At 38.4% G+C, this 15,229-nt stretch overlaps 1 protein-coding gene across 1 annotated transcript in view; it reads left to right on the forward strand.

The window, feature by feature from the left end:
* The window catches only part of NR3C2 (nuclear receptor subfamily 3 group C member 2), a 329,662-nt gene that overhangs the window by 209,112 nt on the left and 105,321 nt on the right, over positions 1–15,229 (forward strand). Inside the window, exon 4 of the mRNA XM_028125270.2 lies at positions 14,965–15,081. Within this exon, the coding sequence (XP_027981071.2) occupies positions 14,965–15,081 (117 nt within the window). The remainder of the gene's footprint in view (positions 1–14,964; positions 15,082–15,229) is intronic.

Consider the following 15,229-nt stretch of genomic DNA (forward strand, 5'->3'; position numbering starts at 1 on the left):
TTATCTGGGAATTTCGTGCTTACCCACATGGGAAGAACTCTTGAAACACCACAGGGAAAAAAATAAGTCCAATCTGACTTCTAAATTAAAATCTTAGACTCCTCAAAACATAACTTAAAAATATTGGTGTTCAAAGGTGGCAGAGGCAACCTATACTTCTCAAGTGAGTCCCCCCCCACCACTGGCATTTTAAAGCATGTTAATCCAGGCTCACTCATAAACCCCAGCAGCAGGGGATCATTGTTCATTGGTTTATTATGGGCAGACCAGACTGGTTTAAACTGAGCAGAGGAAGTTAATTATCAAATGTTTTAGCTGGCTCTAACAATGAATAACCAGTTCTTGTCGGACACCGTCTTATTCACCGTGCAACATTTTAAGATGGGGGCAGGGGGGATGGGAAATCACCCATCAGAATCTGCAATGAGGGAATTTGCCGGGACTGCCCTAATCTGTTTCCCAGGTTGTTCAAACCAGTTCAAGAGCAGTTAAACAAGGTTATGTAAGTGACATGTGATGTAGCCCAAAATAGTGACTGCAAACACAGGCTGCTGTTGCTGGGCAGTTGTCAACTGCTTTAAAAAAAAAAAAAAAAAAAAAATCCTCCAGCAGGATAACAAATGGACCTTTAAAAATCAGAAAGAAATTTAAGCCAAAAGTTAATTCTAAAAGGGATTTGGTGAAATTGCCTTTCTGAAAATGAATGCCTTTTTCAGAAAAAGGGAAACTACATTGTACATAAAGCCTGGATATTCTTAGAGTATCCATCAGGGGTAGTTAAGTTAAAGAGGACTCAGAAAGTTTGGTTTTCTGCTAAAGCACAGAGTTCCCAGGTTTTAATAACAGCAACAGCAACACGACTATCAGATTCGTTAATGGCTTTGGGCATATAACAAATTATTGAGCAATATATCTTTGAGATAGTGATAAATATTAAACTATGTTACTCATTTCTGCCCCCTTTTAGTTAAACTCTCTTGTAGTTTCAAGGCGTGAAAAAGAAAATTGCATTTCACCTAGCGTGTTAAGTGCGAAAATAAAATTTTAAAGAAAAATGAGATCCTTTGGTGAAATCTCTTTGATAGATTGTTTTTTTAAAGGAAAATGAAAACAATCACAGAAAAGGAACTAACATATGTCTTAACTGTCATCAAGAGGTTTGCACCCTGACATTTGGATTCTCACATGACCGTGTATTCTCTGGGTGCCCTGCCTTCTAACATATTGCAGACCTGGGGAGTCAGGAATTGGGGAGCAAGATTCCATGGAAGTAGGTAGAGAAGGACCGTAGGATCTTTGTCACAGGATTCACATTGGGGGGACCCACCTGGTGTCGTATCCCTGTTGTTGAGATCTGAGTCTCGGGGACGCTGGTGTGGGCTTCTGTCTTTATCTCTAAGAGACCTGTGAACTAGCACCTTGTTTCCCTACCTGGATGGTGAACAAATGAAGAAATAAAGCAGTAGCTGGTGGTAGATAAAATATCAACTTTGGGGTGGGGGGTGGTAAATAAGTTGAAGGATGTGGCTTAGTGGTAAGAGCAAAAAAGGGGACTGCTACCTGAGCCCCAGAATTAGATAGAGGTGCAGGCAATCCTGGAGCAGGACAGGCCTCCTCAAGACTGGAGGCTGCACCTGCTCCCTGAGGGAATTCTCCCCCCGGAGGAAGATGCTGAGGCAAACAAGTCAGATTGATTCTTCTCAGACTTACTAATCAAGGCAGAGTGAGTAAAGGAGAGACCTGAAGTGTGGCATCCAGGGAGCTGTCTCCTCCGGAAGAAAATACCCACATGGGGAGAGGTTGAAGTGTTCCCATCTGGAAGACCCAACCTGAGACCCCAGGCAAGCTTCTTTAGGGGGATGGGAAAGGATCTGGACGCTGGGGCAGGGACAGGTGTCATGTTTGGTGTGTCCTTACTGTCTCCAGTCAGTCCCCCATTTGTAAAGGGCTGTGCTCCCCAAGTGTCATGATAAGTCAGTTTTTCAAAATGTACAACTTGGGGCATTCTGTTCAGTATAGAATCACTTTAATCCCCTGTCACATCAAATGCCTGCTCATCAGATTGAGTTCAACTACCTCCTTCTTTGTGCATCTTTTTAAAAAAAATTCAGGAAGCTATTTGTAGGTGTTCAGCATGTTACTAGGGCTTCTAGAACCGGGTTCTTTCCATGTCTAATTTTACCTGAGAACTCTAGTGTTTGATTTGATATCAGCCGTACTTATGGCCTAGCTCCCAGGTGGAATAAGAGAGGATAGTGTGTTTTTCCAGATGTAGTTAGAGGAGCAGAACATTGCTGGGGAATTGAAGGTGGTGTGTGTTCCCAAGATATCACTGAATATGAAAGTTGAACCAGAGCAAAGCAGAAATAGGACTCCTCCCTAAGGTCAAAGCAAAGAAGTAATGGGGAAGATGTACCACAGGTGCCGCCACAGCCTAGGACTGAACATGAGCCAGAGCCAGACAGGCAGGGGATGCTCACTGCACCCGGTGCTACCATCTGCAGTTTTAGGGTGTCTCTAAGGATGGTTTGTAATTCTGGACTGACCTATATGCCTGTACCTGTGAACAGAGATACAAACATACAAAGTGACCGATCTTCTGACTTTTTCCATTTTGTTAAAATAAGCCACCAGTTACGATGTCTTTCATACCAATCATAATAGCAATCACGTGACAATAAAAACACCATAACTAAAAGACCAGTAGAAAAAACAGTCCAGTGTTACAGTATCAAATGCCTCTGATCCCAGCTTTGCTTACTTTTCCTGAAATAGTAGTAAGTTTTGCTGAGCATATCTTTGAGCTCTGCCTGCCAGCCTACCTCCCCTCTTTGTGTCCCAGTGGCTCAGTGTCACTTTGAATAAGATACAGAACAGTTTGCACTTGGAAGTTTAGGTAGTGAAGGGCCCTAGAAGGCCTTTAACCAGAAGGATGAAATGATCAGGTTTGTGATTCCAAAGGATCACTGCACAGCTCTCTGGAAGGCGGAGGCTCCTGGCTCTGATTGTGTGCTCAGAAGAGCCCTAGGTTTGCCACACAGTGCCTTCTGGATCACCGGCAGGTGCAAAATGGGGAATAGCACCAGGGAGGGTCCTCATGGCCATTTCAGCCAGGGTAGCTCTTCACTTTGTGTTCTTAGATACTGAGGGCTGTGTTAGGGTTCATTTCTCTTAGCTTTCAAATTGAAGTTTAATCATCATTTGATTTAGAAATGAGGACATGGTAGAGGCAGGGTAGACTAGTTACAATAATAATAATAATATATGATGGCAATAATTTCATGATAACAACTACCATTCACCGGATCCTTACTGGATGCCAGGGATTACTCTAAGTACTTTATATGGTATATTCATCTTCCTGATAACTCATGAGATAGACACTTTGATAATTCCTATTTAACAAATGAGGAAATGGATATACAGAAAGGTTAAGTAACTTGTCTCAGGTCCCACAGATAGTAAGCAAGGATTCAAACTCTGTAATTCAGAAATTTAACTAAGAGAGCCTAAAATCAGGGGAGAAAGTACTGGCAGATATAGATAGGATTCAAGAGAAACTCAGGGCAGAGAATCACCAGGACCTCATGGCCTCAGGACCTATGGAATATTGGGGATTGCAGGAGTTTGTGGGGAGGTGGGTGGGGTGTAAATCAAGGATGACCCTGAAGCTTCTAGTTCTAATAACTGGCTATAGCTTTAAGGGCAGGGGAATTAGGAGGCTGGAAGAGGGCTGTCTGTAGGGTGGGCACTTTATGCTTGATTTGTGAATATGGAGGATTTGACGTGTCAGAGACCTTCAGGTGGGGACATCCACTGAGTTAGGTGGATGCGCACGTCTAAAACCCAGAAGAGGGGGCTCAGGAGCCCTCACAGTGTTGACAGCTCCCTGGATGTCCTCTGGGCACCAGAATACAGTTTGTTGCTTCTCTGTTCCCCTGTCTTCCTGGACCTCAACTGATCAGACCAGTTGCTCACCGCACATTTAACTGTGTCTCTGCTGTTCCCCGCCCCCGTCCTTTGCCTGGGATGTCTATGTGCCTGTCCTCTCCGTGTTTCAAATCCACAGCATTCTTCGAGGCTTACCTCAGATGCTTGCTTTCTGCACAAAGCCTTCCTCATCCCTTTCTTCCCAGTATAATCACTTCCTTCTTCAAAGTCATACCACATCGATCTCATGATTTATCTTAGTCATTTAAGTTTCCCCAGCCTTGTCCACCTTCTAGAAAGGTCATGCAGGGACTGGACCCTGTTTTGCCTTTAAAATGTGTGCCTACTTAGTTTTAAGAGTTTTGATATTAAGTAACCCTGGAAAACAGGTAAAGCATATGAGGAGCAACAGTACAAGAAAGTTATAACTTTGCAGAGTCTTAACACCACTCTTAGGGTCTTGGACCCTCATCTAGAATTCTTAGCTGAGCTGCAGACAGATCCGAGTCCCAGCTTTCTGTCCTGTGTTTACCCTAAGGATATCGTTCCCCACTCTCACATCCTTGCCAGCTTTTGAAAAAGTTAAGGCTTGGAGATCAGAGCTGAATGGTATCTGTCTCGTCTCAAGTGGGCTTTCCATCTACAGGTGTTCCTCACTCAATTGTGATATTTGTTTCCCACAGAAAGTTCTTCAATGACGTATTTAATTAAGAGTTGGCTATGTTTGTAAGGAATAGCATGGAGGACATTAGGAGAAGGAAGGGAAAAATGAAGGGGGGAATCGGAGAGAGAGACGAACCATGAGAGATGATGGACTCTGAAAAACAAACAGGGTTCTAGAGGGGAGGGGGCTGGGGGGGTGGATTAGCCTGGTGATGGGTATTAAAGAGGGCACGTTCTGCATGGAGCACTGGGTGTTATACGCAAACAATGAATCATGGAACACTACATCAGAAACTAATGATGGACTGTATGGTGACTAACATAATAAAGTAAAATAAAATTAAATAAAAAATAAAAATAAATTATAGTTTAAAAAAGTTTAGGCTATGTTCTTTGGATTTTCTCATTCTACTTTTTTTTTTTTAAACCAAGCTAACCAAAAAAAAGATGGGTAACATCACTATCACCATTTTTTTTTTTTTTTTGAGTTCTTACCTCGGGCCTGGCTTTGTGCTGCTTTCTTTATATATATTAATTTGAATTCAACAACCTATAAAGCAAGCGTTACTATGTCCATTTTATAGATCAGGAAGCTGGGGCTCAGAACAAGTTAAACAACTTGGCCAAGATTCTCACAACTCCCTATTGACTGAGGTTGGGTTGGGACCCAGGTGTGTCCGGTGACAAAGCTGTGCCCTTCCCACTGTATCTCCTCCCTGCTGCCTTCCACGTTTCCATTCTTTCGGTTCTAGCATTATTGATGCTTTAAGGCAAGACCCATATGTCATCCAATCTGTATTTTCTCATTTGGGACCAACCCAAGTACAACAAAAACTTGGTTTTTGATTTCAAAGTAATTGAAAGTTTTCAAAGAGAATTTTTCTTGAGTTCAGTAACTTTTAAAGCAATGATGTTAATTTTTAGGCACTTTCTGAATTATTTTCCAGTTAAAAGCAATACCACAGTTGAGAACAATAGGGAAAAAATGATACTGTTGATTTGTTTTTTAAATTTTTGAACTCAACTTTGTTTTTTTGTGTTTTTTTTTAAAGATTTTATTTATTTATTTGACAGAGAGACAGTGAGAGAGGGAATACAAGCAGGGGGAGTGGGAGAGGGAGAAGGAGGCTTCCTGCCTAGCAGAGAGCCTGATGCGGGTCTCGATCCCAGGACCCTGGGATCATGACCTGAGCCGAAGGCAGATGCTTAACCAACTGAGCCACGCAGGCATCCCTCGACTTTGTTTTTTAAAGTCCATGGGCATTTTCCGTTTGATTTGAATACTTCTGGTTTTTCTGTAAGCCTGTGAATTTATATTACATATGTGCTAACTAAGCTTCCCGGTACCCCATCCAGATTTACTCCAACCTTGGTGGCTTTCTGTTTTCTAGAATGACTGCCTTTTCTCCAAAAAGCAGCCACTTCCTCAGGCAGGAGGTACACTGAACTAGTACACACTGATGGATGAGTGACTAAAGTTCCCTGAGCCCTCCTGAACAGATTTTCATTCCTAAAACAAGATGTTCTTACATACAAGTGGCTCCGTAATGGCTACCTAGCCAACTTCAATGGAGCATGATGTGGGCTACATGGGGCGGGGGGGGGGGGGGGTTGGGGAATGACTTGGGACCTAGGACACCAGAAAGGCACACTCTGCCTCTGTGGGATTCTGACCCTAGTTTAAGCTTTGCCTTTCATAGAACTCTCTGCTGCTTCCTAGTAAATCCTGAGAGCTCTTTTTTTTCCATTGTTGTGTGTGTGTAGGAGAGTCTAAAAGGTATGATGCTGGAGATAAGCAGAAAAGATTTATATGCATGGATCTTTTGTGAAAGTCAATTACCTAGGAGTCAGTAGGCCTTCTGTGAACATTCATTATTACTGTAGGTTTGTCTATATACAACATACTGTATGAACATTTAAATTCTGTATGTTGTACATGATTGAATTTATCAGTGTGTTTGTATTCATTCCTTCATTCTTTTATTCAGTAGCAGCTATGGACCAGGAAGTATGCTGTTTGTGCTGTATCGTTCTTCTTAGTGTCTAATAGCGTGTCATAGATGGATGTTCAGCAATTTTGTACAAAGGTTTTAATTTAAAGAAATATTTTGTAATCTTCAAAGCATATCCTATTTACTTTAAGCTTTTATTTCCCTCCGTGTTGTGGAAATGATTTTTCTTTGGAGTATCTATTACAGTGCTTGTTACCAACTAGCCAGATGGAACTTTCTCTAAATTTTTATGAAGAAAAATAATTATAATCTATTTGAAAATTGTGGGACATTTGCATTTCCCCTATAAGCTTTTAATTTATTTAGTTTCTTTTTCTTTCAGTACAAATTCTTGAATACATATGCATATTAGTGTGTTTCCATTGATAAAATAGGCTGGGGGTTTTGGGACTTGGAGGTGGTCACTGGATTACATTCTTTATTAAAATAGTCCATAGATGCTTATTTTCTTTTAAAAGGAAATGTATTACACACTAGTAGCTTCTCATTAATACTTTGAAAAGTTCACCTATTTATGGAAAGAGCTCTCAGCATTATCTATTAAAATTAATTTGTTCAAAAAAAAGCAATAATGTAAATCTTCTAATACTTTGAGAAGAACTAATATAAAGGCTGAACTTTATTTTCTCATTTACCCTTCCTGGAGGTAGTCTTCAGCAAGGTTCCCCATATATTTCCAGCTCTTTGCCTTCTGGGCACAAGGTAGGATTCCAGTTCCTGCCTTCCTTGTGGTTGAGTGGGCTCATTGGACTAGATCTGAGCAATGAATAGTGAATTGTCCTTTCTAGTCTGGAGCATTAGATTTCCTAAGTAGATTCACTAGCGTCTGTGCCCTGAGACTCAGTATTCACTGTGGTGGCTGCTCCATCAGCCTAGGGCCCAAGGTGAGAAGACATGGAGCAGAATTCCCAGCCTATCTGCTGTTGCCTAATTAACTAGGCTTTATAAAGAACCACCTTTTGACTTTGTTGATTTTTCTCTCTTGCTTGTATTTTTCTTTGTCAATGATTTCTACACTGTATTTCATTCCTTCTATTTGCTTTGGGATTAGTTTCTATTTTTTTCGAGCATCTTAAGGTAGAATCCTAGGTCATCAATTTTAAACCTTTCTTTTTTCTAATATGAGTGTATAAAGCTAAAAATTCTTTTGTAAGTACTGCTTTAGCTGTATCCAACAAATTTTGATATGTTGAGTTTTCATTATCATTCAGTTTGAAATATTCAGTATTTCCATTTTGATCTCTTTTTTGACTCAAATTATTTAGATGGGTGTTGCTTAATTTTTAAATATGTGTGGTTTTATTAGCTATTTTGTTATTGATTTCTAATTTAATTCCTTTGTGATGAGAAAACATACTGTGCATGATTTTAATCCTTTTAGAATTTGACACTTGTTTTATAGCTCAAGATATGCCCTCTCTCAGTGAATGTCCCATGAGCACTTGAACATGTGTATTGTGTAATTGTGTGACCTAAATGTTATTTGGGCCAAGGTGTTTGATAATGTTCAAATCTTCTATATCTTTACTGTTCCTCTAGGTAGATAGTGATTGCTCTGAGAAATTGTTGCTGAGAGGAGGGTTCTTAAGTCGCCAACTGTGATTTTGGATTTATCTTTTTTCCTTTTAGTTCTGTCAATTTTTGCTTGATGTATTTTGAAGCTCCACTGTGAGATGCATTTTATATTTAGGATTGTTATCTGTCAATTTAATCATCATAAAATGACATTGTCTCTTGGTGATCCTCTTTGTCTTGAAGTCTACTTTGTCTGATTTTAATATAGCTGGATCAGGGGGCGCCTGGGTGGCTCAGTCATTGAGCGTCTGCCTTCGCCTCGGGTCTTGATCCCGGGGTCCTGGGATCGAGCCCCGCATCGGGCTCCCTGCTCAGCGAGAAGCCTGCTTCTCCCTCTCCCACTCCCCCTGCTTGTGTTCCCTCTCTCACTGTGTCTCTTTCTTTCAAATAAATAACTAAAATCTTTAATATATATATATATATATATATATATATATCTGTATCAGCTTTCTTATATTACATTTTACATTGTATATATTTTCCCATCTTTTAACCTTCAACCTGTCTGTGCCTATATATTTAAAATGCACCTTAACACGTACATCAGTCTTGCTTCTTTTCATCTAGTCTACCACCTTTACTTCTAATCAAAGTGTTTAGACCATTTACATTTAATGTAATTATTGCTATACTAGATTTATACCTGTTACTTTGGTGTTTGTTTTCCTTTTGTTCCCTCTGTTATTTGTTCCCTTGTTTTTCCTTCTCTGTATTTTTTGGGTTAAGTACTTTTTAGTATGCCATTTTATATCTCTACGGTGTCTTGAGCTACACTTCTTAGTGTTATTATTCTAGTGGCTGCTCAGGCAGTCTCTCAAACATTAATGTGCATCAGAATCACCTGAAGGGCTATATAAAACACAGATTTCTAGGTCCCACCCTAGAGTTCCTGAATTAGTAAGTCTGGAGTCGGCCCTGTAAATTTAAATTTCTGGTAAGTTCTTATGTGATGTTGATGTTGCTTGTCCAGGGACCATACTTTGAGAACCATTGCTCTCAGGATTACAGGATGTACTCTTAATTTATCATCATCTACCTTGAATTAATTTCAAGTGTACCATTTTAAGTATAATGTAATAAACTTACAGCAGTAGAATTTCATTTTTATCGCTTTTTTTCTTATGTTCTCAGATATTTCACTCATACATATTTTATAAATCCCATAATACATTTTTATTCTTTTTTTCTTTAAACAATCATTTGACTTTTAAGTAATTTTTAGAAAGAAAGAAAATTTCTTTTACATTTTACCATCTATCATTTCCAGTTTTTGCCTTTCTTCTCAGTACATCCAGATTTCTATCTGGTATCATTGTCCTTCAGCAAAGAGAACTTCCTTTTTCATATCTTATAATGTGATTCTGCTAGCAACAAATTCCCTTAGCTTTAGTTTATCCAAAAATGTCTTTATTTCACCTTCATCTTGAGAAATACTTTCATTGGTTATTCTGGGTTGATGGTCTTTAAAGATATCATATGTTGTCTTCTGGCCTCAATTGCTTTGATATGAAATCAGATATTACTCTTTTGCTTGTCCCTTTAATGTAATTTTTTTGCCTCTGGCTGCTTATAATTATTTTTATATTTGTTTTTCAGTAACCTGACTATATTGTGCTATAATGCTTTTCTTTGTATTTATCTTTCAAAGAGGGCGTTTGCTAAGCTTTCTAGATTTTCAAGTTGCTGCTTTAATCAAATTTATAAATTTTCACATAGTTTTCTGACCTATTTTCTCTCACCTTCTGGGACTCCACCTGCACACATATTAAATTACTTAATGCTATCCTACAGGCTATTAGTGCCTTGTTCATTTATACTGTAATTTTTTTCTTTGTGCTTTAATTTGGATGATTTCTACTTAGATTTATTTAATTTCAATAACTCATTTTTGTTTAGTGCCCAATATATTGTTAATTCTAACCAATAAATATTTTAGATACTGTATTTTTCAGTTCTTGGATAGCCATTTGGTTTTGTTTATTTAGTTTTTATAGTTTCCAGACCTCTTCTGATAGTCCACAATTCTTAACTCCTATTAATCATATTTTCTTATACAGTCTGACATATCGGTTTTTAAATCCTTATCTGTTAATTCCAACCTCTAGATCTGTTTCTACTGATTATTTTTTGTATTGACTTTGGTTCATATTTTTCTGTTTTTAAATACCTCTGATGATTATTATTGTATTCTAGACTTTCTAGAGAATCCAGATTCTGATGTATTTCTCCAAAGAGTATTGAGTTTTGTTCTAGTAGTCAGTTACATTTCTGACAGATCACCTTGAAATTGTCGAGCCTTTGCATTAAACTTTTTTAAGGTAGGTCTATTTTGGTTGTGCCTTTAACCACACGGTAAATGCCTCAGTCCTGGAATACCAGGTAGGGACCTTCTAGTATTACAATGGAAAGCCTGAGGTATTTAACGAGTCCTGATTTAGTGGGCAGCAGCTGAAATAATCTGCTCAGCCCTTACAACTTTAAATTGTTTTACCCCTGGACTCTGAAGTTTCATGTTCAGTTTAGGGGTCAGCCAAGAATTTGAGGGGAGTTAATATGTACACTTTATCTACCTCCATCCCCCTATGACACCCTTCTTTCCAGAATATCCTTCTTCAATTTCTAGCTGCTCTGACAGTCCCCAAGTCTGTTCTCTGCCTTCTGAAGCTAATAAGACTGAGGATTTTGCTTGGTTTCTACCCTGCACTGAGTGGAATGTAGGCCCTCAAGGAAAGACTTATTCAAAGGTGAATCTTGTCTAGGGTGATTCTCTTTTCTCAAGAGTCCATTTTCTTCCAGTTTCTGCCTGCTTTTGGTTGCTCCCCAGTGCCTTCACATCTTTCTCTCCTTTTGTGGACAGTTTATAATTGTTATCTGTAGGAGGTTTATCTGATTCAAGCTGTTCTGCCACTACCAGAACTGGAATTCTCCCCGTAATGGACATGTAATTTGAATCAGAAATCTTTGTTTCCTTTATCACCAAGATTCTTTTTAACCACAGGATTATTCCTGTTGCTATATAGTCTGACAAATATATAGCTACTAATTTGCATAGAGGCCATCTTTGAGAACTTTCAAGTAGACTGTTAATGGTGTCCCCTATTTCCATTCTATCTACTTAGTATATCACCTTCAGATTAATGTTTCTAAAACACAGTTCTGAACTCAACATATTGCAAGCAAGAATCTTCACTGATACCCCATCACCTGCTGAATAAAATCTGAGTTCCTTAGCTTATCATCCAAAGCCTCCACTCTCTGGTCCCCAGCATTCTGGTTGTCTGCCCTATGTTGTTAGCATCATAGAAAATCGTTTACCTAAAAATGCCTGGGATGTGACTTACTCAGGATTAGTATTCTTAATACTAGGAGAACACAGTGTTTAAGTAAGACATGATTAAAGTTTTTTAGATCTTCTAGGTGCATTCTCTTGTTTTCATTGTGGGTTTTGTTGTTGTTACTTTGATGTTTTAGTATAGATTGAGGGATGGAACATACGTACTTTTAAGGTACAATTTAAATCTTTAATGTTTGCACAACTGAAAATATAAATGATGGGGAATTGTCTGAAAAATCTTAGGCCATTCCTGCAGCAGTCCTTTACAGTGCTCCCAGCCTATTTTTGGAAGATGAATTGGTGGCAGCGACCACACTGGTCGGTGGAAACCAGGTACACAATTTCAAATATTGCTGCAGGAAGGAAATTATCCTGTAGCTATTATAATAACATGGATTTTTAAGGTGTGTTCATTTTTTTTGTTTTGTTTTTGTTTTCTTGTTTTTTTATTGAGGTATAGCTGACATACATTATATTAGTTTCAGGTGTACAACATCATGATTCTATTTTTGTCTATGTTGTGAAACAATCACCACAATAAGTCTAATTAACAATTTGTCACCACACTAGATACAGGATTTTTTTTTCATGGTGTGTTCATTTTTTTTAAATCCTTATGGAAATATCCTAGCTTTTGGAAGTTTGTTTTTGAATACCCCAAAAAAAAAAAAAATCTTCTAGTGTGTACGGAAGGCAGTGGTCATTTCTTATGCATTCTCATATGCCTGCAATCGAAGAGACTTAGTCATATTTTACTGCCCATTTGCAGAAGTGGAAAAGAACCTTAGATTACCCCACCCCCTTATGCAAATGTTTGGCAGCTTTGCACACATAGTAGGTTCCCAATGAATACTTGACTGAATTGAAACCAATTAAAATTATGTTTAATTTTCTCTTTGGACTTTAAAGTTTGTTCAACTCAGTGTGAGTTATAGATAAATCTGTGGTTTTGTGTTCAGTTTCACACCATGCAAAAGTTACATAATGCTGGTTGTCAGTGGAAATACTGACTGATAAAGTAGAGTGTTCCTCATTCAAATAATGTTCCTTTGCTTCTTGGTTCCAGAGAGCACTTTCAGCATCTTGTTGGAACACCAGTAAATTATATTGAAAATTGATGTTTAAAAGACTCTGGCCTTAAGGCACACTGATACTGTCAGCCTTCCTGAATTCTTCCAGTTCCATCATTTTGGGAAGCCACTTTACCAGTGCTAGCATGAGTTTTTTTCTTGTGAGCAAATAGCAATAATAATAATTACCTTCTATATCATAGGGTTGTTATAAGGCTTAAATAATATAGGGCTATAATAGGGTCTTAAAATTTTATTTTAAAGGTGGTAACCAGTTAAGATACTGTGCAGCATCATGAAATGTTATATGAATCAGTTATGGTCTTTACCATGGGTATTGATTGCCTTTGTGTAATTATCTATACCTACTTATATTCACTAAGAGCCTCCGATTTTTTAAAAAGTCATTTTATTATTATAATGGTAGGTTTTAATTTCTCTACTTTGATAGATTTCCCTATTCTAGTACTGTTTATTGTTATTATTACTAAGATTTACCATAATGTTACGGAGAATGTGCTTTAGATTAAATTATTTCAGTTACATTAAGCAACACACATTATTTTTATTGAGTATTTACTGTAATTTACCTAGTAAGTCTCAACCAAGGAGCATGATAGTCCTAAGCTGAAGGGAGTGCTTTAGAGCTTGTTCACTGCTTTATAGCAATCGATGAAACTCCCTCTCTCCTTTGTCTGCATGTTTTCAATGACCCATGACTCAGTCCTCAGACCTCTTCTCTTTCCAGTCTGTGCTCACTCTCCATATGATCTCATCCAGTCTCATGGCTTAAAATAATGACTACAAGCTACAAGCTGTTACACCTCCAGCCCAGACCTCTCCCTGACTGCAGACCTGTGTATCTAACTGCCAACTTGGCACATCCACATAGAAACTTCTCAAGCATCTCAAACTTAACATGTCCAAAATTGGGGTGGTTTCCCATAAACCACATGTTCCTACTGTATTCCCCATTTCAATTTATGGCAGTTCCATTTTTCTTAAGGGTTCAGCCAAAGAATCTTAATGCCTCTAACTCCCCTTTCTCTTCTTGTCTATCAGCAAATGCTGGCCATTCTACCTTTAAAATGCATCTAAACTCTGACCACTTCTCACCACTGTCACTGCTGCCATGCTGACCTGACCCACGACCATCTCTCCCCTGGATTGTAGTGACAGCCTCCTACCCCTGGTCTTCCTGCATCTGTCTTTGTCCATTGAGTCAGTTGTCAACATAGCAGCCAGAGTAATCGTGCTAAATGTAAATCACATCCAGTCATTTCTCTACTCAAAGCTTCCAATTGCACTCAAAGTAAAAGTCCAAGTCCTAAATATGATCTTTACTATGGCCCAGTATGATCTGACTCACATCAACTCTTTTTCCTTATCTTTTACTTTCCACTCATTCTTTCTGTTCTTTCGTACTTGTCTGCTCCTTAAACATGCCAGGTATCCTCCCCAACTCTGCCCCTACCTCATTTGCTTTTCCCTCTGCATAGTGTATTTTCTCCCCAAGACGTCCACACAGTGCCCTCATTTCCTTCAGACCTTTATTTAAAGCATCTTTGAGTAAGGCCTTCCGTACTCTTTTTAAAATGTCAACATCCTCCCATATCTCCACCATGTTATATGCCCCTTCCCTAGCACTTACGACGGTCCAACATTTGTATATTTTACCTAATTACCTTTCTATTGACTGTCTCCTTCCAGTTGAATGAAAGTTAATGATAGCAGGGCCTTTTGACTATCTCGTTCATTGCTATAGCCACAGTGCCTGGTACCTGGTGGATATTCTGTAAATCTTTGAAATAAATAAATGAATAATAGAGCTAGGCTACAATTTCACATTTTGCCAGTAGATGCCTCTCTCTAAGCATATTTCCACATCTGAATATTTTAAGTTACAGTTTGGTCTACAGTATGAAATAGTTAAACATTTACAGTTGTATAATTTGTAAGTCTTCCCACTGAAATCACCTGTGTGTAAGTGGTGGACAGGCATAGCAGCTTAAACAACTGCAGGAGAGCCTCTGAGCAATTCACTCTGTTGCTGCTGTGATTTCTAAATGAAAATTGCACCATTGCTTAAGAGGGCTTGGGCAGCTACCAAAAATTTCAGTGTGAGGGAGCATGGCTCTACATATATGAAAGTCAGTTGGAAATAAACGCAGTATTAATCTTATCTCTAATCTAAAATCTCACCTGTGTTAAACTGACTATTCCTGTGCCTATATTATCCATGAATCTTATTTCTCTTCTGTGTTTTTGAAGAATAAATTTCAGGGCAGGAAAGATGAAGTTTCATATTCTGATTATACTTATTAGTACTTTATAGTAGTGTAGAAGTCTTTATTTTGACAGTTGTTTTTTAATTATTCAGGGCAACACAACTATTTATGTGCTGGAAGAAATGATTGTATCATTGATAAGATTCGACGGAAGAATTGTCCTGCCTGTAGACTTCAGAAATGTCTTCAAGCTGGAATGAATTTAGGAGGTAAGTTTTGTGTTTGTTAGTTCAATAAAAATTGTTAATATGTAATATAACACTACTAAGCTCTAATACTCCCAAAATTTAAGATGAAGCTAACATGGAGCAAAGATTTCTAAAAATCTAATAAGCTCATGTTCAGTCATTTTAGTAT

Source organism: Eumetopias jubatus, unplaced genomic scaffold (assembly GCF_037043125.1).
Source record: "Eumetopias jubatus isolate StellerSeaLion01/CBP00866 unplaced genomic scaffold, mEumJub1_p1.0 scaffold_2, whole genome shotgun sequence".
Classification (NCBI taxonomy): Eukaryota; Metazoa; Chordata; class Mammalia; order Carnivora; family Otariidae; genus Eumetopias; species Eumetopias jubatus.